Source organism: Bombina bombina, chromosome 4 (genome assembly GCF_027579735.1).
Source record: "Bombina bombina isolate aBomBom1 chromosome 4, aBomBom1.pri, whole genome shotgun sequence".
NCBI classification, from domain to species: Eukaryota; Metazoa; Chordata; class Amphibia; order Anura; family Bombinatoridae; genus Bombina; species Bombina bombina.
In genome coordinates, this window is record NC_069502.1 from 830,314,602 (window position 1) to 830,341,217 (window position 26,616).

The 26,616-nt window shown below is 38.7% G+C and overlaps 1 protein-coding gene across 1 annotated transcript in view; it reads right to left on the reverse strand.

Moving 5' to 3' along the window:
- Window positions 1–1,388: 1,388 nt before the first annotated feature.
- LOC128657170 (gastrula zinc finger protein XlCGF8.2DB-like) overlaps window positions 1,389–26,616 on the reverse strand; it is a 51,626-nt gene continuing 26,398 nt past the window's right edge. The window contains exon 4 of the mRNA XM_053711411.1: window positions 1,389–2,555. Within this exon, the coding sequence (XP_053567386.1) occupies window positions 1,714–2,555 (842 nt within the window). The 3' untranslated portion in view covers window positions 1,389–1,713. The remainder of the gene's footprint in view (window positions 2,556–26,616) is intronic.

Genomic DNA, 26,616 nt, shown 5'->3' on the forward strand with positions numbered 1-26,616 from the left:
GCTCTGCTTGATTAATGGGACCTTTTACTTTACAGTTCTAAGAGGGTTGTTTGTCTCACATACAGCCTGTGCTAGTACTGTCCACGGAGATAACCGCTACAACCTATGTGTATTGGGCACCCAGAGAGCAGGTGTTGGTTAAACTGTAGTCCCCATGCTTGGTCATAGATGGAGACATGGCTACAATATGGACATACTTACGCAATTGAACTGCAAGTTAATGTAATGCCTAACCTTTTTGCTCTCCATATTCCCTTTTAATATCACGTTATCTTATTTTGTGTCTGTTCTATGTTTTGTTAAACTTAACCTTAGGAAACACTATATTACTGTTATAGCCTTATATAGAGATCATAGACATGTTTCTTGAATGCATTTAGGGGACTGGATGACGGGATTGGCCTAGATGGGCTATATGAAGTCTTGAGTAATGCTGCTGTAAGTGTTAATATATATAATTTCAAGATAATCTATATCACTACTATGGTATGGCTTAATGTCCATGTATATTTATATTACTGCTTTTATAATGTGCGATGACCATATGTATCCCCCCTGATCACATATTACAGCTATCGATACATATGCCCAATATACTTTCCACTAAAGCCTTGCTCACTACAGATCCACCCTCCATATCCTATTGGGCACTAGGGTGCAGGATGCCGCTCTGGGCCGGCTGTCAGTGGCTGAGACAGCTGGTCAGGAGCGGTTTTATGTTGATCAATTTTTATGTAGTGCCTAAAAACAGAGACAGACGGATACCTAAACCTTGAGGGATCTCACACAGATAGTCACATTATTACATGGGAGAAGTGGTGAAGTTACGCACGGGTTTATTATATGGATATGATGTTTAATGCTCTCACTATATAAGAAGACAAAGGTGAAGTTACTTTCCTTTGGTTACTTGAGATGTTAATTAGGTTTATAAGGTTAAGTCCATTGATGAGTGTTGGTTTAGGGCTTGCCTGCATCCAATGTTTTGTTTTGTTGAGTTCCTCCTTCATGATAGTATGGATATTTGACATGCTTTACAGTGTGTTAGCATAGTAATACTTTTAAGTATCTAATGAGCCAAAAGAGGTGTTTACTCGCTGTCATAATTTACTCCCCCCCCATAATGTATCTTCCTAATTGGAAGAGCTACTTAAACGGTTTATCTTATATGTACCGCAACCTTTTATTTTGAAAGTATTATTGTGACATTTCCTATTTCCTTTATGCTAGCTTTCTTTTTGTTTTAATGTGAGGTATGTATTTTGTATCGCTAAATTTTTCTGAGAACTAATGGCTATGACTATATCTCTAAGAGTGTATCAGATATGAAAATAATATTTGAAAATGCCCTAGTTTCTTAGCAACAACAAAAAATTAAAAATTTGAGGTTTATTTTCAATTTGTGTTTAATATTTTTGATATGCAACAAACTGAACCCTATATGAAGATATAGCGGTTATTGTAACTCTTTTACTTTTATGTCATTTATTTGTTGTAATGCATTTATACCACAATAAAAATATTTTACAAAAAAAAAAAACTTTCAGTATAGGTTGGGAAACCACAAGCTAAATCAGCTATTTCAAAGGCCAAAATAGGGGTAAAGGAGCTACTTGTAAACAATTTAATACACTCCAGCAGGTAAACTGTACCATTGGGAACAATTTAAATGTGATACAATTTTTGGGTGAACTGCTCCTTTAAGCTGTGACTTCACCAATTTTCTTTAATATGATTTTTCTGATGAGTAACAAGATGTCCTTTCAGGGTAAAACATTTCCCACATTCAGAACATGAAAATGCTTTCTCTCCAGTATGAATTTTCAGATGCCTAATAAGATTTGATTTCAGCGTAAAATATTTCCCACAGTCAGAACATGAAAATGCTTTCTCTCCTGTATGAATTTTCTGATGGTCAAAAAGATGTGATTTCCTGGTAAAACATTTCCCACAGTCAGAACATGAAAATGCTTTCTCTCCTGTATGAATTTTCAAATGTTCAAAAAGATGTGATTTCCTGGTAAAACATTTCCCACAGTCAGAACATGAAAATGCTTTCTCTCCTGTATGAATTTTCTGATGCATTATAAGAGAGGATTTCTGAGTAAAACATTTCCCACAGTCAGAACATGAAAATGCTTTCTCTCCTGTATGAATGTTTTGATGAATAATAAGACTTGATTGCTGAGTAAAACATTTCCCACAGTCAGAGCAGAAAAATGCTTTCTCTCCTGTATGTATTTTCTTATGCTTACTAAGATTTGATTTCAGAGTAAAACATTTCAAACATTCAGAACATGAAAATGCTTTCTCTCCAGTATGAATTTTCCGATGCTTAATAAGATTTAATTTCTCATTAAAACATTTTCCACAGTCAGAACATGAAAATGATTTCTCTCCTATATGAATTTTCTGATGCCTAATAAGTTCTGATTTCCTGGTAAAACATTTCCCACAGTCAGAACATATATTTCCCATGTGACTTCTTTGATTTTGAAGACTTAAAGTATTAGCACTCTGACCATGACTTGGATTATTGCAGTTTGTAAATTCACCTGTTAATAAGAAATAAAATGGGAGTAATGTTATTTATTAATGACATAATTTTTTAACTTATAACTTTGAAATGTAATAAGAGCTTTTAAAATAGTTTTCACAGACAACTTTCGTAATTTAATTATTTGAGTTCCAAAACTACTCTCTATAACTATTGTGTGCACAAAGCAATCAGTTTAGTGCTACAGAGTCAGTTGGCACTCTAAAATAACTGATAATAATAATTAAGTTTTATTTTTGTAGACTTCTGCATTTATAACCCGTATTTGTAAAAAAAAAGATTTTCTTCACATCAGACTAGCATTTCAAATAAAAAGTAAATGTATAATGTTTATAATAATAATCTAGTGCTTTAGTTATTTGCATGCATAATGCCTTTTATATTGAATTTGTAAAGATTGTTTCCTCTTTACCTTACTAATACAGACATAGGACAATTCCAAATGTGTCTATCCAGGTTTATCTGGGGTGGGAAAAAATCCTGCATCTCCTTAAATAGATTAATGCAAAAACGTAGTGCAGCTGGTTTGGGACTACCCAATCTTAGGCCTAGATTTGGAGTTTGGCGGTAAAAGGGCTGTTAACGCTCCGCGGGCTTTTTTCTGGCCGCACCATAAAATTAACTCTGGTATCGAGAGTTCAAACAAATGCTGCGTTAGGCTCCAAAAAAGGAGCGTAGAGCATTTTTACCGCAAATGCAACTCTCGATACCAGAGTTGCTTACGGACGCGGCCAGCCTCAAAAACGTGCTCGTGCACGATTCCCCCATAGGAAACAATGGGACTGTTTGAGCTGAAAAAAAACCTAACACCTGCAAAAAAGCAGCGTTCAGCTCCTAACGCAGCCCCATTGTTTCCTATGGGGAAACACTTCCTACGTCTGCACCTAACACTCTAACATGTACCCCGAGTCTAAACGCCCCTAACCTTACACTTATTAACCCCTAATCTGCCGCCCCCGCTATCGCTGACCCCTGCATATTATTATTAACCCCTAATCTGCCGCTCCGTAAACCGCCGCAACCTACGTTATCCCTATGTACCCCTAATCTGCTGCCCTAACATCGCCGACCCCTATATTATATTTATTAACCCCTAATCTGCCCCCCTCAACGTCGCCGACACCTGCCTCCACTTATTAACCCCTAATCTGCCGACCGGACCTCACCGCTACTATAATAAAGTTATTAACCCCTAATCCGCCTCACTAACCCTATCATAAATAGTATTAACCCCTAATCTGCCCTCCCTAACATCGCCGACACCTAACTTCAATTATTAACCCCTAATCTGACGACCGGAGCTCACCGCTATTCTAATAAATTGATTAACCCCTAAAGCTAAGTCTAACCCTAACACTAACACCCCCCTAACTTAAATATAATTTACATCTAACGAAATAAATTAACTCTTATTAAATAAATTATTCCTATTTAAAGATAAATACTTACCTGTAAAATAAATCCTAATATAGCTACAATATAAATTATAATTATATTATACCTATTTTAGGATTAATATTTATTTTACAGGCAACTTGGTATTTATTTTAACTAGGTACAATAGCTATTAAATAGTTAAGAACTATTTAATAGTTACCTAGTTAAAATAATAACAAATTTACCTGTAAAATAAATCCTAACCTAAGATATAATTAAACCTAACACTACCCTATCAATAAAATAATTAAATAAACTACCTACAATTACCTACAATTAACCTAACACTACACTATCAATAAATTAATTAAACACAATTCCTACAAATAAATACAATTACATAAACTAGCTAAAGTACAAAAAATAAAAAAGAACTAAGTTACAAAAAATAAAAAAATATTTACAAACATAAGAAAAATATTACAACAATTTTAAACTAATTACACCTACTCTAAGCCCCCTAATAAAATAACAAAGCCCCCCAAAATAAAAAATTCCCTACCCTATTCTAAATTAAAAAAGTTACAAGCTCTTTTACCTTACCAGCCCTGAACAGGGCCCTTTGCGGGGCATGCCCCAAGAATTTCAGCTCTTTTGCCTGTAAAAGAATAAATACAATACCCCCCCCCCAACATTACAACCCACCACCCACATACCCCTAATCTAACCCAAACCCCCCTTAAATAAACCTAACACTAAGCCCCTGAAGATCTTCCTACCTTGTCTTCACCATACCAGGTTCACCGATCCGTCCTGGCTCCAACATCTTCATCCAACCCAAGCGGGGGTTGGCGATCCATCATCCGGTGCTGAAGAGGTCCAGAAGAGGCTCCAAAGTCTTCTTCCTATCCGGCAAGAAGAGGACATCCGGACCGGCAAACATCTTCTCCAAGCGGCATCTTCGATCTTCTTCCATCCGGTGCGGAGCGGGTCCATCTTGAAGCAGGCGACGCGGATCCATCCTCTTCTTCCGTTGTCTCCCGACTAATGACGGTTCCTTTAAGGGACGTCATCCAAGATGGCGTCCCTCGAATTCCGATTGGCTGATAGGATTCTATCAGCCAATCAGAAAATTCCTACCTTAATTCCGATTGGCTGATAGAATCCTATCAGCCAATCGGAATTCGAGGGACGCCATCTTGGATGACGTCCCTTAAAGGAACCGTCATTAGTCGGGAGACAACGGAAGAAGAGGATGGATCCGCGTCGCCTGCTTCAAGATGGACCCGCTCCGCACCGGATGGAAGAAGATCGAAGATGCCGCTTGGAGAAGATGTTTGCCGGTCCGGATGTCCTCTTCTTGCCGGATAGGAAGAAGACTTTGGAGCCTCTTCTGGACCTCTTCAGCACCGGATGATGGATCGCCAACCCCCGCTTGGGTTGGATGAAGATGTTGGAGCCAGGACGGATCGGTGAACCTGGTATGGTGAAGACAAGGTAGGAAGATCTTCAGGGGCTTAGTGTTAGGTTTATTTAAGGGGGGTTTGGGTTAGATTAGGGGTATGTGGGTGGTGGGTTGTAATGTTGGGGGGGGGTATTGTATTTATTCTTTTACAGGCAAAAGAGCTGAAATTCTTGGGGCATGCCCCGCAAAGGGCCCTGTTCAGGGCTGGTAAGGTAAAAGAGCTTGTAACTTTTTTAATTTAGAATAGGGTAGGGAATTTTTTATTTTGGGGGGCTTTGTTATTTTATTAGGGGGCTTAGAGTAGGTGTAATTAGTTTAAAATTGTTGTAATATTTTTCTTATGTTTGTAAATATTTTTTTATTTTTTGTAACTTAGTTCTTTTTTATTTTTTGTACTTTAGCTAGTTTATGTAATTGTATTTATTTGCAGGAATTGTGTTTAATTAATTTATTGATAGTGTAGTGTTAGGTTAATTGTAGGTAATTGTAGGTAGTTTATTTAATTATTTTATTGATAGGGTAGTGTTAGGTTTAATTATATCAGGTTAGGATTTATTTTACAGGTAAATTTGTTATTATTTTAACTAGGTAACTATTTAATAGCTATTGTACCTAGTTAAAATAAATACCAAGTTGCCTGTAAAATAAATATTAATCCTAAAATAGCTATAATATAATTATAATTTATATTGTAGCTATATTAGGATTTATTTTACAGGTAAGTATTTATCTTTAAATAGGAATAATTTATTTAATAAGAGTTAATTTATTTCGTTAGATGTAAATTATATTTAAGTTAGGGGGGTGTTAGTGTTAGGGTTAGACTTAGCTTTAGGGGTTAATCAATTTATTAGAATAGCGGTGAGCTCCGGTCGTCAGATTAGGGGTTAATAATTGAAGTTAGGTGTCGGCGATGTTAGGGAGGGCAGATTAGGGGGTTAATACTATTTATTATAGGGTTAGTGAGGCGGGTTAGGGGTTAATAACTTTATTATAGTAGCGCTCAGGTCCGCTCGGCAGATTAGGGGTTAATAAGTGTAGGCAGGTGTCGGCGACGTTGAGGGGGGCAGATTAGGGGTTAATAAATATAATATAGGGGTCGGCGGTGTTAGGGGCAGCAGATTAGGGGTACATAGGGGTAACGTAGGTGGCGGCGCTTTGCGGTCGGAAGATTAGGGGTTAATTATTTTAAGTAGCTGGCGGCGACGTTGTGGGGGGCAGGTTAGGGGTTAATAAATGTAATACAGGGGTCGGCGGGGTTAGGGGCAGCAGATTAGGCGTACATAGGGATAACGTAGGTGGCGGCGCTTTGCGGTCGGAAGATTAGGGGTTAATTATTTTAAGTAGCTGGCGGCGACGTTGTGGGGGGCAGGTTAGGGGTTAATAAATGTAATACAGGGGTCGGCGGGGTTAGGGGCAGCAGATTAGGGGTACATAAGTATAACGTAGGTGGCGGTCGGCAGATTAGGGGTTAAAAATTTTAATCGAGTGGCGGCGATGTGGGGGGAGCTCGGTTTAGGGGTACATAGGTAGTTTATGGGTGTTAGTGTACTTTAGGGTACAGTAGTTAAGAGCTTTATGAACCGGCGTTAGCCAGAAAGCTCTTAACTCCTGCTATTTTCAGGCGGCTGGAATTTTGTCGTTAGAGCTCTAACGCTCACTTCAGAAACGACTCTAAATACCGGCGTTAGAAAGATCCCATTAAAAAGATAGGATACGCAAATGGCGTAGGGGGATCTGCGGTATGGAAAAGTCGCGGCTGAAAAGTGAGCGTTAGACCCTTTAATCACTGACTCCAAATACCAGCGGGCGGCCAAAACCAGCGTTAGGAGCCTCTAACGCTGGTTTTGACGGCTACCGCCGAACTCCAAATCTAGGCCTTAGACTTTATAATCTCGCCACCCTAGTTAAAATTGCTCTGGACTGGATAACAGATTCTAATAATTTTGCAACTATTGATTTAGAAAGCTTTCTCATACAACCCTTTGCATTAAAGGCTATTCTACATTGCGTCTTGCAGACACTCACCCCTAAAATTAAACTATTGATTATAATTAAAAATGTCATTGTAGCCTGGCAAAGTTTTGTAATATCCTGGAAGTTGAACCATATTTTTTGAAATTTCTACCTATAGTTGGAAACCCTGAATTTATTCCAGGGAATCATTATAAAATCTTCAGATCATGGGAAGAGAAGGGACTTAAATATGTGGCTCAAGCTCTTTCAGAGAATATGGAAATCCTTCTTTTCCATCAATTTGGTTTATCCAGGAATAATTTATTTACCTATTTTCAGCTGCGCCACTTTTTATCTAAGCAGATTTGCTCATCAGTGTCTCTTAGTAATTGGGCAGAGATTAATAGCTGTATTAATAGTTATGACAGGCAACACCTCAATCTCCTTATTATATATGATCTTTTGTTAGCTAAACAAAGCTTGCCACTGCTTGATAATCTATGTAATATTTGGACCAGTATATTCCCGGGGATTGAGGCGGACACCATTAAGCAAAGTTTTGCTTCCTTAGATAAATGTGTTATTCCTACAAGTTGGAAAGAATCGAATTTTAAACTTATTAATAATTATTATCTGTATCCGCTTAAGATGTTACGCTTTTTTCCTAAGCAGCTTTTTGTCTGTAATCAATGTCGATATCCCAATGCTAACTTATTACATATCTTTTGGTTCTGTCCCAAAATATTTCAGTTTTTATATTAACTGCTAGGTCCCTGATTATTAAGAATTGGCTGGCTTATGCAGCGCCCTCTATGGTTGCATTTCTTAAAGAAATCCAACTACACATAATATTCAAATATTTTTATAAAGGACTAGCTACAGAAAAAAAAATCTCTAAATATATATACAGCTGGCTGTCAGTAATTAAGTCCTATCCCCTTTCTGTGCAAACAAATATTCTTACTCCTTTTCTCAGTTCTAAATGTTTCGAGGATTTGGTATTATTGAATGAATTTCCTCCTATGTGGGTGTCGAACTTTAGAGAGGTGGGCTAGGGGGTTTGGAGAGAAGGCTGTTTTTCCCTTTTTTTCCCCTTCTTTCCTCCTGTTTTTCGTCTTAGTTAGGTTTTGGTTTTTGCATGAAGGACTTTCCTACCAAAATCTGATTCAGAGGAAATGGAAACATCAAAATATTAACATTTGTAAAAACAATGTAAGGAAGACTAAGTAGCTGCCTTGCAAATTTGATCAACAGATGCCTCGTCCTTAAAAGCCCAGGAGGTAGCAAATGACCTAGTAGAATAGGCAGTAATACGTTTAGGGGGAGACTGTCCTACATCCAAGTAAGCCTTATGAATCAAAAGCTTCAACCAAGAGGCTAACAAAACAGCTGTAGCCTTCTGACCCTTCCTGGAACTGAAAAAATGAACAAACAAACTAGAGGATTGCCTAAAATCCTTAGTAGTCTGTAAATAAAACTTCAAAGCTCTGAAAACATGCAAGTTATGCAAAAGTCTTTCTTTAGAAGTCTTAGGACAAAAAGAAGAAACAATATTCTCATAATTATTGTCTGAAGAAAAAAAAGGCAAAAAATCAAACTTGCTTAAACTTGCTCCAATTATTAGGATTTATCTGGAAGAATCCTGTTTTTGAGAGGAAGAGGAGGACTTTTGGTTCATAGATTTATGAAAAGAACAAAAACTGCTTAGACAAACATTCACACCAAAGAATAGAAGCTGGACCAAACACAAGCAATACTAATTGCAGGTCTAAAAAGAGAACCTGCTTGCTGAAAAGCCTTTCTATGGAAAGATTCTAATTTTCTATTTATAGGGTATTTAAAAGGAGGTACTATCCTCATGAGGAATAGTGGTCCATCTAGCCAAAGCAGAAATAGCTCCTTTAAATTTAGGGATCATTTCCCAAAGTGCCATATTAAAAGCAGGCAGGCAAACGTCTTCTTAAAAAAAAAATTATATTCTTTTTATTAAAAAAGCACGGGTACATACAATTATATGAAAACATATTGAGTTAACAAATGCAAAGGTATTACAATCCACAAAATGGAAAATAAAATAAAAAAATTATATTAATACTGCTACTAAATTCAAACCAAGATGTTATTAAATGTAAAACAAGTGTTCTAATAGTAATACATAAAGGTGGATTCAAACATTACAAAGAATTCTAGCATAATTTCAAGATAAGACCAACACTACTCAAAATGCTTCTAAATGTATAGAGGTTTCTTGCATTTCAGTATATGACTATGGAGAACAAAACAAAGCCTATTCAAGTCCTATCTTAAGCGCAACCCACGCTCCTTAATTTTTTATAATATAACATGCAAACCAAACATAAGTGAAAAACTTGACCTGTATCAACAAGCCCATCAGCATAGAAGAACATATTACAGAAAAGCTATAAGGCAGCTCAATAGAAACTTGAATACCTATCCAAAGTACGTTTATCAAGGGAATACAACAATTAACCTTTTACTGAGTGTCATGAGCTGGATGCCAAAGGGTGAACACAATGATTGGAGGAAGACGGATTTGACATTGCTGTGCTAACTACAGCAGTAGCTGCGGGCTGAGGATCGCCGGTCTACTTTCAGTATTTTAAAAAAGTTGCTTCAATATAAAGTTTAATGAATGAAAGTGCCCCTGTTTTTAAGAGAATTTTAAAAACCGGGCACTTATTCATTAAACATTACAATCAATTTTATATATCAAAGATTTTAGTGTGAAATAAAAGGTTTGTTGAGCTGCTTAGTTGGTTGATATTTGTAGTAATACTAGCTCAGAAAGTATATGTGCTAAATTATCAGAGGATCAATTTTTGCTAAAGTCAAAACATGTGCTCTTTATAGTAAAAGAAGTGTTTCAGTGAACATATGGAAAGTGACCGATAAGAAAAGCACATTCAGACACATTCACTCCTTTCAGGGGCTGAGGAGAAGATCTATAACACTTAACCCTGTGCCGACAGATATAACATAGAGAGGTGAATGTTTGTAAACTAAAATGAGGTTGTAAAAGGTGATCAGCTCAAACATAAATCATAGAGTCTAACTGACTAGCCGACTACTCTATGGTGATACAAGTCATGCTGAAGATCAAAACAATCCTCAAAGTCTGCCTGCTGGAATGTTGTATCAATGGTGGAACAAATCCAGCAAAAATAGGAATGATCACAGGTGATAGTGATCCTTAAGAGATCTTCCAGATACAGGCGAGGTTGAGCAGACAAACAGGACTCATTGAACAGAACAGCAGTCCCGTGCTGGATACAGAAATTATCCTACATTTCAATAGGTACTGTAGGCATATCTCCCCAGTCTGTCATAAGCACCCCTTAAAATTCTTCAAATTCCCTGTAAATTGTACCAATTCCATTTCTCCAAGATAGCTTGTAGCACTGCTAGAGGGGATATCGATAGGAGTTATCACTCAGGAGACAATTATGTCTATACTCCTTATTGCTTTTGTGTCGGGACGATCTAAAACTTGGGACTGTGCCATCAACTGCTGCATAGTTGCTTCCAGTTTATCAAATGCAGGTAAAAACTGAGTTAAAAGCGCAGAAATTAGAGAGTGCAGTAAATCACCAGTCTCTAAAGCCATTCCTTGCGTTTTAAGTGTCTCCAGTATTAAGGCATAAAGCATGAGCACGTATAGAACTATGTACAGCTTGGAGGCAGGAAGCCCGCCACAATGCCAAACCGCTTCAATAGGTTTAAAATGCTTCTCGGTAGCAAAGGGGTGGTTTGCCTTGATACAAAGGTCTTCCCTATCTTCTTAAATTTTAAGGTGGGATTAAAAAGGGGTACCTGGCTTAGACCACTCCTTAGAAATAAATTCAGAGATAGCATTTGGAACTCGAAAAACCTCTGGCGACTTAGCAGCAGGTTTAAAAATCAGATCCAACAGACTTATCCTCAGAAACCTTAGTATCCTGAACCCTTAAATATTAAAAGAGAATAACGATGGTCAAGTTTAAAAAGAAAAGAGGATGACTGTTTCTTAATCAAAAACGGACTCCTGATAAACTGAAAACACCACAGAGGATTCAGAAGCACTGTGTTCAGAAATATTTATCTCAGCAGATTTAGATCTATTTAAATCAAATAAGCTAGTGGCGGGATCTTCAGTAACTGACCTCTTACACTTACTTAAAGGAGGCATAGCTGCCAACATTTCAGATACAGTAGAGAATACAAAATATTTAAATCTTGGAGCAAAATCTGAAGTTTTCCCTTGTATAGAGCAAACAGAAGGATAACAGATACCCTTAGAAGCAAGAGCAGCTTTAGTCTGATTAGAATGATAGAAATGATCCATACAGGATTTGCAAAGCTGTGCAGAGGGTATAATAACACGCTTGCAAATAGAAAATGTATGCTTACCTGATAAACTTATTTCTTTTTTGACACGATGAGTCCACGGATCTTCTTAATTACTAATGGGATATGCACCTCCTGGTCAGCAGGACGAGGCAAAGAGCACCACAGCAGAGCTGCTAAATAGCTCCTCCCTTCCCTCCCACTTCAGTCATTTGACCGAAGTTAGGAAGAGAAAAGAAAAACCAAGGTGCAGAGGTGTCTGAAGTTTACAATAACCCACAACCTGTCTAAAAGAACAGGGTGGACTCATCGTGTCAAAAAACAGAATTTATGTTTACCTGATAAATTTCTTTCTCCAACGGTGTGTCCGGTCCACGGCGTCATCCTTACTTGTGGGATATTCTCTTCCCCAACAGGAAATGGCAAAGAGCCCAGCAAAGCTGGTCACATGATCCCTCCTAGGCTCCGCCTACCCCAGTCATTCGACCGACGTTAAGGAGGAATATTTGCATAGGAGAAACCATATGGTACCGTGGTGACTGTAGTTAAAGAAAATAAATTATCAGACATGATTAAAAAACCAGGGCGGGCCGTGGACCGGACACACCGTTGGAGAAAGAAATTTATCAGGTAAACATAAATTCTGTTTTCTCCAACATAGGTGTGTCCGGTCCACGGCGTCATCCTTACTTGTGGGAACCAATACCAAAGCTTTAGGACACGGATGAAGGGAGGGAGCAAATCAGGTCACCTAAATGGAAGGCACCACGGCTTGCAAAACCTTTCTCCCAAAAATAGCCTCAGAAGAAGCAAAAGTATCAAACTTGTAAAATTTGGTAAAAGTGTGCAGTGAAGACCAAGTCGCTGCCCTACATATCTGATCAACAGAAGCCTCGTTCTTGAAGGCCCATGTGGAAGCCACAGCCCTAGTGGAATGAGCCGTGATTCTTTCGGGAGGCTGCCGTCCGGCAGTCTCGTAAGCCAATCTGATGATGCTTTTAATCCAAAAAGAGAGAGAGGTAGAAGTTGCTTTTTGACCTCTCCTTTTACCGGAATAAACAACAAACAAGGAAGATGTTTGTCTAAAATCCTTTGTAGCATCTAAATAGAATTTTAGAGCGCGAACAACATCCAAATTGTGCAACAAACGTTCCTTCTTTGAAACTGGTTTCGGACACAGAGAAGGTACGATAATCTCCTGGTTAATGTTTTTGTTAGAAACAACTTTTGGAAGAAAACCAGGTTTAGTACGTAAAACCACCTTATCTGCATGGAACACCAGATAAGGAGGAGAACACTGCAGAGCAGATAATTCTGAAACTCTTCTAGCAGAAGAAATTGCAACTAAAAACAAAACTTTCCAAGATAATAACTTAATATCAACGGAATGTAAGGGTTCAAACGGAACCCCCTGAAGAACTGAAAGAACTAAATTGAGACTCCAAGGAGGAGTCAAAGGTTTGTAAACAGGCTTGATTCTAACCAGAGCCTGAACAAAGGCTTGAACATCTGGCACAGCTGCCAGCTTTTTGTGAAGTAACACCGACAAGGCAGAAATCTGTCCTTTCAGGGAACTTGCCGATAATCCTTTTTCCAATCCTTCTTGAAGGAAGGATAGAATCCTAGGAATCTTAACCTTGTCCCAAGGGAATCCTTTAGATTCACACCAACAGATATATTTTTTCCAAATTTTGTGGTAAATCTTTCTAGTTACAGGCTTTCTGGCCTGAACAAGAGTATCGATAACAGAATCTGAGAAACCTCGCTTCGATAAAATCAAGCGTTCAATCTCCAAGCATTCAGCTGGAGTGAAACCAGATTCGGATGTTCGAACGGACCCTGAACAAGAAGGTCTCGTCTCAAAGGTAGCTTCCAAGGTGGAGCCGATGACATATTCACCAGATCTGCATACCAAGTCCTGCGTGGCCACGCAGGAGCTATCAAGATCACCGACGCCCTCTCCTGATTGATCCTGGCTACCAGCCTGGGGATGAGAGGAAACGGCGGGAACACATAAGCTAGTTTGAAGGTCCAAGGTGCTACTAGTGCATCCACTAGAGCCGCCTTGGGATCCCTGGATCTGGACCCGTAGGAGGGAACTTTGAAGTTCTGACGAGAGGCCATTAGATCCATGTCTGGAATGCCCCACAGCTGAGTGACTTGGGCAAAGATTTCCGGATGGAGTTCCCACTCCCCCGGATGCAATGTCTGACGACTCAGAAAATCCGCTTCCCAATTTTCCACTCCCGGGATGTGGATAGCAGACAGGTGGCAGGAGTGAGACTCCGCCCATAAAATAATCTTGGTCACTTCTTCCATCGCTAGGGAACTCCTTGTTCCCCCCTGATGGTTGATGTACGCAACAGTCGTCATGTTGTCTGATTGAAACCGTATGAACTTGGTCCTCGCTAGCTGAGGCCAAGCCTTGAGAGCATTGAATATCGCTCTCAGTTCCAGAACATTTATCGGTAGAAGAGATTCTTCCCGAGACCAAAGACCCTGAGCTTTCAGGGATCCCCAGACCGCGCCCCAGCCCATCAGACTGGCGTCGGTCGTGACAATGACCCACTCTGGTCTGCGGAATGTCGTCCCTTGTGACAGGTTGTCCAGGGACAGCCACCAACGGAGTGAGTCTCTGGTCCTCTGATTTACTTGTATCTTTGGAGACAAGTCTGTATAGTCCCCATTCCACTGACTGAGCATGCACAGTTGTAATGGTCTTAGATGAATGCGCGCAAAAGGAACTATGTCCATTGCCGCTACCATCAACCCGATCACTTCCATGCACTGAGCTACGGAAGGAAGAGGAACGGAATGAAGTATCCGACAAGAGTCCAGAAGTTTTGTTTTTCTGGCCTCTGTTAGAAAAATCCTCATTTCTGAGGAGTCTATAATTGTTCCCAAGAAGGGAACCCTTGTTGACGGGGATAGTGAACTCTTTTCCACGTTCACTTTCCAGCCGTGAGATCTGAGAAAGGCCAGGACGATGTCCGTGTGAGCCTTTGCTCGAGGGAGGGACGACGCTTGAATCAGAATGTCGTCCAGGTAAGGTACTACTGCAATGCCCCTTGGTCTTAGCACCGCTAGAAGGGACCCTAGTACCTTTGTGAAAATCCTTGGAGCAGTGGCTAATCCGAAAGGAAGCGCCACAAACTGGTAATGTTTGTCCAGGAATGCAAACCTTAGGAACCGATGATGTTCCTTGTGGATAGGAATATGTAGATACGCATCCTTTAAATCCACCGTGGTCATGAATTGACCTTCCTGGATGGAAGGAAGGATAGTTCGAATGGTTTCCATCTTGAACGATGGGACCTTGAGAAATTTGTTTAAGATCTTGAGATCTAAGATTGGTCTGAACGTTCCCTCTTTTTTGGGAACTATGAACAGATTGGAGTAGAACCCCATCCCTTGTTCTCTTAATGGAACAGGATGAATCACTCCCATTTTTAACAGGTCTTCTACACAATGTAAGAACGCCTGTCTTTTTATGTGGTCTGAAGACAACTGAGACCTGTGGAACCTTCCCCTTGGGGGAAGTCCCTTGAATTCCAGAAGATAACCCTGGGAGACTATTTCTAGCGCCCAAGGATCCAGAACATCTCTTGCCCAAGCCCGAGCGAAGAGAGAGAGTCTGCCCCCCACCAGATCCGGTCCCGGATCGGGGGCCAATATTTCATGCTGTCTTGGTAGCAGTGGCAGGTTTCTTGGCCTGCTTTCCCTTGTTCCAGCCTTGCATTGGTCTCCAAGCTGGCTTGGCTTGAGAAGTATTACCCTCTTGCTTAGAGGACGTAGCACTTTGGGCTGGTCCGTTTTTACGAAAGGGACGAAAATTAGGTCTATTTTTTGCCTTGAAAGGCCGATCCTGAGGAAGGGCGTGGCCCTTACCCCCAGTGATATCAGAGATAATCTCTTTCAAGTCAGGGCCAAACAGCGTTTTCCCCTTGAAAGGAATGTTTAGTAGCTTGTTCTTGGAAGACGCATCAGCCGACCAAGATTTCAACCAAAGCGCTCTGCGCGCCACAATAGCAAACCCAGAATTCTTAGCCGCTAACCTAGCCAATTGCAAAGTGGCGTCTAGAGTGAAAGAATTAGCCAATTTGAGAGCATTGATTCTGTCCATAATCTCCTCATAAGGAGGAGAATCACTATCGAGCACCTTTATCAGTTCATCAAACCAGAAATATGCGGCTGTAGTGACAGGGACAATGCATGAAATGGGTTGTAGAAGGTAACCCTGCTGAACAAACATCTTTTTAAGCAAACCTTCTAATTTTTTATCCATAGGATCTTTGAAAGCACAACTATCCTCTATGGGTATAGTGGTGCGTTTGTTTAAAGTAGAAACCGCTCCCTCGACCTTGGGGACTGACTGCCATAAGTCCTTTCTGGGGTCGACCATAGGAAACAATTTTTTAAATATGGGGGGAGGGACGAAAGGAATACCGGGCCTTTCCCATTCTTTATTAACAATGTCCGCCACCCGCTTGGGTATAGGAAAAGCTTCTGGGAGCCCCGGCACCTCTAGGAACTTGTCCATTTTACATAGTTTCTCTGGGATGACCAACTTTTCACAATCATCCAGAGTGGATAATACCTCCTTAAGCAAAATGCGGAGGTGTTCCAACTTAAATTTAAATGTAATCACATCAGATTCAGCCTGATGAGAAATGTTCCCTGAATCAGTAATTTCTCCCTCAGACAAAACCTCCCTGGCCCCCTCAGATTGGGTTAGGGGCCCTTCAGAGATATTAATATCAGCGTCGTCATGCTCTTCAGTAACTAAAACAGAGCAGCCACGCTTACGCTGACAAGGGTTCATTTTGGCTAAAATGTTTTTGACAGAATTATCCATTACAGCCGTTAATTGTTGCATAGTAAGGAGTATTGGCGCGCTAGATGTACTAGGGGCCTCCTGAGTGGGCAAGACTCGTGTAGACGAAGGAGGGAATGATGCAGTACCATGCTTACTCCCCTCACTTGAGGAATCATCTTGGGCATCATTGTCATTATCACATAAATCACATTTATTTAAATGAATAGGAATTCTGGCTTCCCCACATTCAGAACACAGTCTATCTGGTAGTTCAGACATGTTAAACAGGCATAAACTTGATAAGAAAGTACAAAAAACGTTTTAAAATAAAACCGTTACTGTCACTTTAAATTTTAAACTGAACACACTTTAATACTGCAATTGCGAAAAAACATGAAGGAATTGTTCAAAAATCACCAAATTTTCACCACAGTGTCTTAAAGCCTTAAAAATATTGCACACCAAATTTGGAAGCTTTAACCCTTAAAATAACGGAACCGGAGCCGTTTTAAGCTTTAACCCCCTTACAGTCCCTGGTATCTGCTTTGCTGAGACCCAACCAAACCCAAAGGGGAATACGATACCAATGACGCCTTCAGAAAGTCTTTTCTAAGTATCAGAGCTCCTCTCACATGCGACTGCATGCCATGCCTCTCAAAAACAAGTGCGCCACACCGGCGCGAAAATGAGACTCTGCTTATGCTTTGGGAAAGCCCCTAAGAAATAAGGTGTCTAATACAGTGCCTGCCGATATTATTATATCAAAATACCCAGATAAAATGATTCCTCAAGGCTAAATATGTGTTAATAATGAATCGATTTAGCCCAGAAATGTCTACAGTCTAAATAAGCCCTTGTGAAGCCCTTATTTACGATCGTAATAAACATGGCTTACCGGATCCCATAGGGAAAATGACAGCTTCCAGCATTACATCGTCTTGTTAGAATGTGTCATACCTCAAGCAGCAAGAGACTGCACACTGTTCCCCCAACTGAAGTTAATTGCTCTCAACAGTCCTGTGTGGAACAGCCATGGATTTTAGTTACGGTTGCTAAAATCATTTTCCTCATACAAACAGAAATCTTCATCTCTTTTCTGTTTCTGAGTAAATAGTACATACCAGCACTATTTCAAAATAACAAACTCTTGATTGAATAATAAAAAACTACAGTTAAACACTAAAAAACTCTAAGCCATCTCCGTGGAGATGTTGCCTGTACAACGGCAAAGAGAATGACTGGGGTAGGCGGAGCCTAGGAGGGATCATGTGACCAGCTTTGCTGGGCTCTTTGCCATTTCCTGTTGGGGAAGAGAATATCCCACAAGTAAGGATGACGCCGTGGACCGGACACACCTATGTTGGAGAAAAGAAATACATTTATCAGGTAAGCATACATTTTCTTTTCTTTTTTAAGACACAATTAGTCCACGGATCATCTTAATTACTAATGGGATTCAATACCCAAGCTAGAGTACACAGATGATACGAGAGGGACAAGACAGGGAACCTAAACGGAAGACACCACTGCTTGAAGAACCTTTCTCTCAAATACAGCCTCAGCCGAGGCAAAAGAGTCAAATTAGTAAAACCTTGAAAAAGTGTGAAGAGAGGACAAGGTTGCAGCCTTGCAAATCTGTTCTACAGAGACTACAGTTTTGAATACCCATGAGGAAGCAACAGCCCTTGTGGAATAAGCCACAACTCTCTCTGGAGGCTGCTGTCCAGCAGACTCATATAAGCAAAACGTATTATGCTCTTTAGCCAAAACGAAAGAGAAGTATCCAAAGCTCTCTGACCCTTACGTTTTCCAGAGAAAACCACAAACAAAGAAGAAGACTGGCGAAAATCTTTAGTCACCTGTAAATAAAACCTTTAAAGCACGGACCATGTCCAAATTGTGCAGAAGTCTTTTAAGACACAAGGAAGGAACAACAATCTCCTGATTAATGATCCGATCAGAAACAACCTTAGGAAGAAATCCTAATTTAGTACGTAAAACATTTATTATAGTTGCGGCGGGGTCTAGGAGCGGCGGTTTAGGGGTTAATAAGTTTATTAGAGTGGCGGTGGGCTCCGGGAGCGGCGGTTTAGGGGGTAATAACTTTATTTAGTTGCGGCGGTGTAGGGGGGACAGATTAGGGGTGTTTAGACTCGGGGTACATGTTAGGGTGTATATATAAAAATATACGGTAAAGCGCTATATACTTATTCCAAACAATAAAAAACCCTGTATGATATTCGTCAACATAAGGGTACACTGGTAACTGGATTAAATATATAGCCAGTACACAGGTACTCACAAAGTCCAGAGTCAAAATAACTGGTGTTTGAGTCCGAGAAATGTCTCCCAAGTCACAGAGAGAAATAAACAGATATGTGTGTGGTCTCGCTGCTCCTCCAAAAAGGACTTCCAAGGTTCCCAAGAAACTGTATAAAAAAGAGAAAAGGAGAGGAGCGCCGACTCAAATGTAGGGATAAAACAATTTATTAAAACAAGAAAAACGGTTCAAAAACACTCACAAGATAAAAGGGGTAAAATTCATATCTGGGCCGTCTGCCGTGAATATTCCCCTGCGGTCAGTTTGTAGTCACTCCGATGTTAGGAGGTATATATTCTGGCTGTTAGAGTCTCACGCTTTGTAATCGGTCCTTACCACACCGCTCTGCAGTCGCGGGTGGTGACGTAGAATTCAGCGTGCAGTTATTATATCATATCATGGATAACACTGAATCCGGAAATAGTATTGAAACCAATCCTGTTCAGAGTTATCCTGAGGCTCACACCCAATTTGGGGATAATAATTGGCGTAACAACAGACAAAGGTCATCTAACTTATTGGATAATAACAGTATAGTCAAAGACTCCCTAATAGACCCTATGGTATTATTCAGAGATCTAGAAAAACTTTTAATGAAAGATGCAAAGGAGTGGCAGGATTTAATACTCCTGGATAATTATATCCTCCACGATATCATTCCTAGGGGACTTAGGATTTTCAAATTTCCAGCTTTCAATTTAGATGAGGTTGAATTCCAACTTGAGTGGGAACAGATTTTGCATACATGCTCTAAGGCACTCATCAAATTACTCATCAAATATAGAGAATATAAATTAAATTCTTTAAAAACAGAGATTGATACCCTAGTGACAAAGATACAACCCTTTGAACATATTCAGAAATGGAAGGAGCTTAATAAAAACATCCAACAAAGGGTAGATTCTTTTTCTAGTGAATTACAAGTTAATAAAACCAAAAAATTGCAAAGAGATTTGGAGGATTTTAAAACAGACCAGGTGTACTCCTATAGAAAAAATGCATCACACAGAAATAGGGGCCAGGATGAGTCAAATACGGCCATACAACCTGAGTCCCAGTCTAGTTCAAATAGGGAACAAATTCCTGAAAAATCCAACAGTAATAGTAACAACTATAGAACCTCTGCAGGTCCACATATAACTAATACTCGTGTTTATCAAACACCGAGAAGAGATTGGAATAAACCGAATTTTCACATGAAAAATAAACAAAATGGTAATTACAATAGAAGTCACGATTACCCTAATCCAAGAGTAGGGACCCATTATCAATATAGGGATGAAAATGTATGGCATGATGTCCCCATACAAAATAGATTTTTTAGCCTTGATACACAACCACAATCACCCAGATGGCAATATGAAGGAGCTAAACCCAAAACTATGAATCACAATAAAAAGGACTCTAATAATAGGTCTACATATACACCTAGAGCAAATTATCGAGCTGATAATCAAGTCCAAGAAAATCGTCATTTTTTAGAGATACCCCCCTGGAGACTACAGGGGGGGGCACAAACAGGGACAACAGCAATACAAACAACAGACACAGTCCAACCACCACTTAGAAGGGCACTACCCAGGGAGGGAGAATATTTTAAACAAAACCCTAAACCAGAGAAACCCCAAAAGAACCATAGACGAACTAGATCAAGAGGGAATCGGGGAGGATTCAAATCTAGGCAAAAGAAACAAAGAGAGAGGATATTAGAAGCTAATAGCAAGATGATTTTTAACCTTTCTAACAAAGAATTCTCCACTAGTGAATTAAAACTATTAACTAAGGGTTTAAATTTCTCTCCAAATAATACACCTAACTACTTTGATCTATATATAGATGTCCAAAAGTTTGTGAGAAAAGTCACATTAAAAAGACATTTTTCCAAATACATTAGTACACATGAACATATAAATAATGTCAATAATGAAGACATCCTTATTTTAGAAAATTTAGGGGCCAATTTAGATGACAGTCCAATTGGAATAGATCCCAATTTATCAGATTTATCAGTATATGAGGACATTGACGACTTCACTGTGAAACATTGTCCTTTGAAACGTCAATCTGTATTTTATCCTATTCATAGCCAAACAGAATATATTAAAATATTTAATAGACTAGTATGTCAGGACATTGAGGAACTTTCTCACAAAACTGTAAATAGAAAGAAATTAGAAAATGATAATCTCTCCAAAGAAGAAAGGATAGCCCTAAAAACACTGAGTGCAAATTATGATATCATATTTAGAGCTGCCGACAAGGGTGGTGGCATAGTAGTGCAGAATCGGATAAACTACATAGCAGAAGCACATCGCCTACTATCCGATAGGGACACGTATTCTCTTCTAACCTTTAACCCTACGGAGAAATTCAAAAAGGAATTATTTATACTTTTAAATGAAGCTAAGGCCTTGAATGTTTTAAATACAGAAGAATATCAATTTTTATATGAAGTGGCCCCAAAAATTTCATGTTTTTATCATTTACCCAAGATCCACAAGGATCCTCTAAACCCTCCTGGTAGACCCATTGTCTCTGGGATAGGCTCTTTATGTGATAATTTATCCAAATATGTGGACTCCTTTTTACAACCTATTGTTACGTCCTCAAGAGCCTATCTCAGAGACACCATTGATGTTATTAACAAAATGGAGGGTTTAGACTGGCAGGAAGACTATATCTGGATTACCTGCGATGCTGCCGCTCTTTATACTAGCATCCCCCATTCACAAGGCACCATGGCAATCAGAGATACTTTATGTAACAGTCATCTCCCTGAGGTACAACGTAAATTCATTGTGGATGCTGTACAATTTGTTTTAACACACAACTACTTTTTATTTGAGGGTTGTTTCTACCATCAAATACAGGGTACGGCGATGGGGACCACTTTTGCCCCATCGTACGCTAATATTTACATGTCCCAGTTCGAAGACAGATATATATGGAACAATAACCCATTTTTTAATAACATTTTTAAATACTTCAGGTATATAGATGATATTTTAATTATATGGCAGGGCCCTAGGGATCAAATAGATGATTTTATTTCTCATATCAATGGTAATCTTTTAAATTTAAAATTTACATATGAAAGTTCACCTGAATCCATATCTTTTTTAGACCTGGTGATATATTGCGACAACCATACCAATAAAGTATGTGTAAAAAATTATCATAAACCTACGGACAGAAATGGTTTATTAAATGCCAAAAGTGGCCACTACAAACAGTGGAAAAACAACATTCCACTAGGGCAATATCAGAGAATCAGACGCAACTGTACACACATAGAGGACTATAACAAAGAAGCTGATTTTCTAACAGATAAATTCTTAGAGAAAGGTTACAATAGAGAACTTCTTAATACCGCCAGAATCAGAGCCCAGAATATAGATAGAGAAGCTCTTCTCACTAACCAGCATGAGAATAAAAAGAAGAACAATAGAAATAATCAACAAGAGGGATCTGTTAAATTTATTACAAGATACAACAACCAACACCACCACATTAAAAAGATTATTAATAAACACTGGAATGTGTTAAAACTTGATCCAGTATTACAGAAGGCACTTAGTGATAAGCCTGAGGTTATATTTAGGAAAAATAAGGATCTTAAAAACTACATAGCACCCACCAAACTTCGACAAAAAACAATAAATGGTACTCTTACTAGTTGGTGTGGTAGTAATGTAGGTCTGTATCCATGCAAGGTCTCTGAATGCATTATGTGCCCTTTAATTGATAGCAACCACACTACATTTACCAACTATAATGGCAAACGGACATACAAGTGCAAATTCAGATGCACTTGCCATACCACCTATGTTGTATATCAGTTGAGCTGTAAATGTGGAAAAATCTATATAGGTAGGACGAAAAGAAAAATTAAATACAGACTCAGAGAGCATGTTAAAAATATTGAGTCAGGTTTCGACAATCATAGTGTTTCGCATAATTTTAAAGTTTGCCACAATCAAAACCCTAAAGATCTTAGTATAAAAATCATTGAATGGGTAGCACCCGACAAATGGGACACCAATAGGTTGTTGAAATTAAGACAAAGAGAAACCTATTGGATTAAAACTTTAGACTGCTTAGAACCTAAAGGGTTAAACATTGAACTAGATATACAAGCGTTTTTATGAATTAATTAATTTTTTAAGAATTAATTTTCATCTTGCATCCCCATCACAGTTTCTTCTTTTATGTGTATCCAGTTTTAATTGGTTCAATATATATTTGTCTTAGTGATATGATACACAGCTTTTATTGAAGTGTTATAGTTTTTCTTTAATGATTTTATCTTTCAGTGAATATATAGAAATCCCTATGAATCATGTTTTTATGAGAAATTATGATCTAATATTTGAACCATAGGTATGTATTTGTATATTATATAATGATTTTATACTAATAATTTATGCAGTATATATAGCAAATTTAACACCTGTTATGTATACATTCGCTGCTGTTTTGTGACATTTATGTATTTAGTCTCATATTCATTCAGATTGCCTTTTAAGTCTATACTTATTTATATGCACTGTTGTATGTATTTTTTTTAGTATCATTAATATTATTAGATCACAAATTTGTAAGGTATATAGTTCTCTAACAATAGTTGCAAATTAGCTAGTGAATATCTATGACCTGTCTGAGTAACATCAATCCAGAGCCTGAACCGCATTGGTTAAAAGCTGGTATATTAAGGTGCCAGTAGAGCCGTTCAAGTATTCTTGACAAAGTCCTGTCGATCAGGACGAAACGCGTAGAAGAAAGATCCAGGCTCGCTACTTCGTTTGTCCCTACAAGGGATCCGTAGTGCATTGATCCACTTTCAACCACTGAGACTGCACGCTGAATTCTACGTCACCACCCGCGACTGCAGAGCGGTGTGGTAAGGACCGATTACAAAGCGTGAGACTCTAACAGCCAGAATATATACCTCCTAACATCGGAGTGACTACAAACTGACCGCAGGGGAATATTCACGGCAGACGGCCCAGATATGAATTTTACCCCTTTTATCTTGTGATTGTTTTTGAACCGTTTTTCTTGTTTTAATAAATTGTTTTATCCCTACATTTGAGTTGGCGCTCCTCTCCTTTTCTCTTTTTTATACATGTTAGGGTGTTAGGTGTAGACATCTCCCATAGGAATCAATGGGATGTCGGGCAGCAGCGAACATGAACTTTCGCTATGGTCAGACTCCCATTGATTCCTATGGGATCCGCCGCCTCCAGGGCAGCGGATTGAAAACCAGGTACGCTGGGCCGGAAAAGTGCTGAGCGTACCTGCTAGTTTTTTTGATACCTCCCAAAAGTAGTCAGATTGTGCCGAACTTGTGTGCGGAACATCTGGAGTGACGTAAGAATCGATCTGTGTCGGACTGAGCCCGGCGGATCGAAGCTTACGCCACAAAATTCTACTTTTGGCGGTGTAAAGGGCTTGATAACTAAGGCGAATCAGCCTCGTAACAAATACGCTGCGGAATTCCAGCGTATTTGAGGTTGACAGCTTGATAACTAGAGGCCATAGTCTCTGAAGTACCCGTGTAACATCAAAACGATGAGCCTCAAGTGTGGGTGAGTGTATGAGGATGTCGTCTAAGTACACCACAACACACTGTTGCAACATATCTCGTAGGACATCATTAATAAATTCCTGGGAAAACAGCTGGAGCATTACATAGGCCAAAGGGCATTACAAGATACTCATATTTTTTGCAGAAAATCAGTAAGAAACTGAAAAAAGGGTACAAATGTAGCACTCAGTGAACGTGTTTGTGTAACACAGGAGATGAAGAAAACATTCAAATGTAACTTTTATTAGATCAAGTTAAAAACAGGGGATTTACAAACATTTTTAAAAAAAATTGAAAATTTGGATCCACTACCTATTCGCCAGATAATATCACTACTGGCTAATAGAGACACACACCCACGTTAGGTTAATGTGTGGTCTCCTTATAAATCAAATGACAAGGCTGTCCCTTGGTATATTATTCTGAGTAAAGATAGTCTCTGATTAGAGTGAGTTTAAATAAATACTCTAGTCTGCACAACCTGACTCAATGAGTTGTGATTTTGGATGAATACTGTATTACCCACAATACTATAAAGAGTAAGAGATCTTGTGAACTCTTTATTATTACCTGTTAATACCACACAAAATTAAACTTGAGTTTCCTAAAGTATTGTGGTGAGGAGTCAGTTTGTTAAACTCTAATATTGGGTTGCCTATTGTTACCGTTTTTTATCCTTGATGAATATCTAGGTTACCGTTTATTACCGTTTTTATCATCACTGATGAATATCTAAATCAATGGTGGTAAATATTGTACTACCTACGATACTGTAAAAAGTAAGGAGTCCGATAAGCTCTTTGTTTTACCTGTTAATACCGTGATAGATTATACTTTGGTTTCCATGAGTATTATTATAAAGAGTTTACCAATAAACTCCAACAGTAAGTTACCTCATTTAAACCGTTTATTGAATATCATTATTTAGTATCCAGGTTCAAGGAGATCAAGTCTTTGTATAAATATTGCCTTATAGGTACCACTTGTAATACCGTAAATCAAGTAAATCTTATCTATAAATATTGCCTTATAGATACCACTTGTAATACCGTAGATAAAGTAAACCTTATCTTTTTACCACTATTGCTTTATAAATATCTTGGGTAATATATGGATCATATGAGTAATTAAAGTTTATAATATAGCTTGTATGGCTAGATAGCTTACACTAGACACCGCTAATGCGGCAAACAAGATTTTTATGAGTAATTAAAGTTTATAATATAGCTTGTATGGCTAGATAACTTACACTAGACACCGCTAATGCGGCAAACAAGATTTCTATACCATTATTGCGTTGTCATTAAATAAGGTAGTGAGTCAACAAATTAAATTAAAAACAACAGATAGGGAAGAACGGGGGGACGCCACTGACGCTTTTCGCCGTGGTGGCTGTATCAAAGGGCAGTCTCACTATGTCTTTGTGAGATTTAAATACCCTTGAGTGTTAGCGGATTGGCTGTTAGAGAGGGCCTTATTTGTATCAATGGATTTGATTGGTCATAGCAGTGGGTGTGTAGCAGAAGATACACATTGATTGGTTCATTTACCGCAGTCATTAATTTCTGTTTGCGTTAATGATATTATTATCTGCTTCGATTTAACAATATTATTTAGCTGGCCACATGGTCTTATTATGCCTAATAGAAAATTAATGCAAGTATCACACATTGGTTTGTATTTGATTATTAATTGATTACGTTGGTCGTCATCATAGCCTTTAGTTATTGGTTGTCGAGTCTGCCAATCATGGTAAGCTAAGTTGGGAAAACAGAGACACGAGTGATGATTGGTCTACAGGAACTGTCTATCTAGCGTGCATGTCAGGTTATTCAGACCTACGTCATCTTTACTCTGTAGCTTCGCTATCACGCTCACATATCATGTTATTGGATAACAGACCTGTCCATCAATGTGTCACTCGGAATTCATTCTGTATTGATATCCCGCATCCTATTTAATACCTATGACAATTTGGTAATCATGTTTTATTATAGATTATATGTATTGCATATTGATATTTTTGGTACATCCTATATTGATTTGAACTTTCTACTTAAGATTGCGATATTCGTAGTTACTAGTGTCCATTGTCTTATCTAATTTAAAGCATACCATAAGTTTGCTTGTCATTTTATTTTAATTACATATCTTCCTATTATATGTTAAAAGAATTCCTACTTTCTAGTGATTG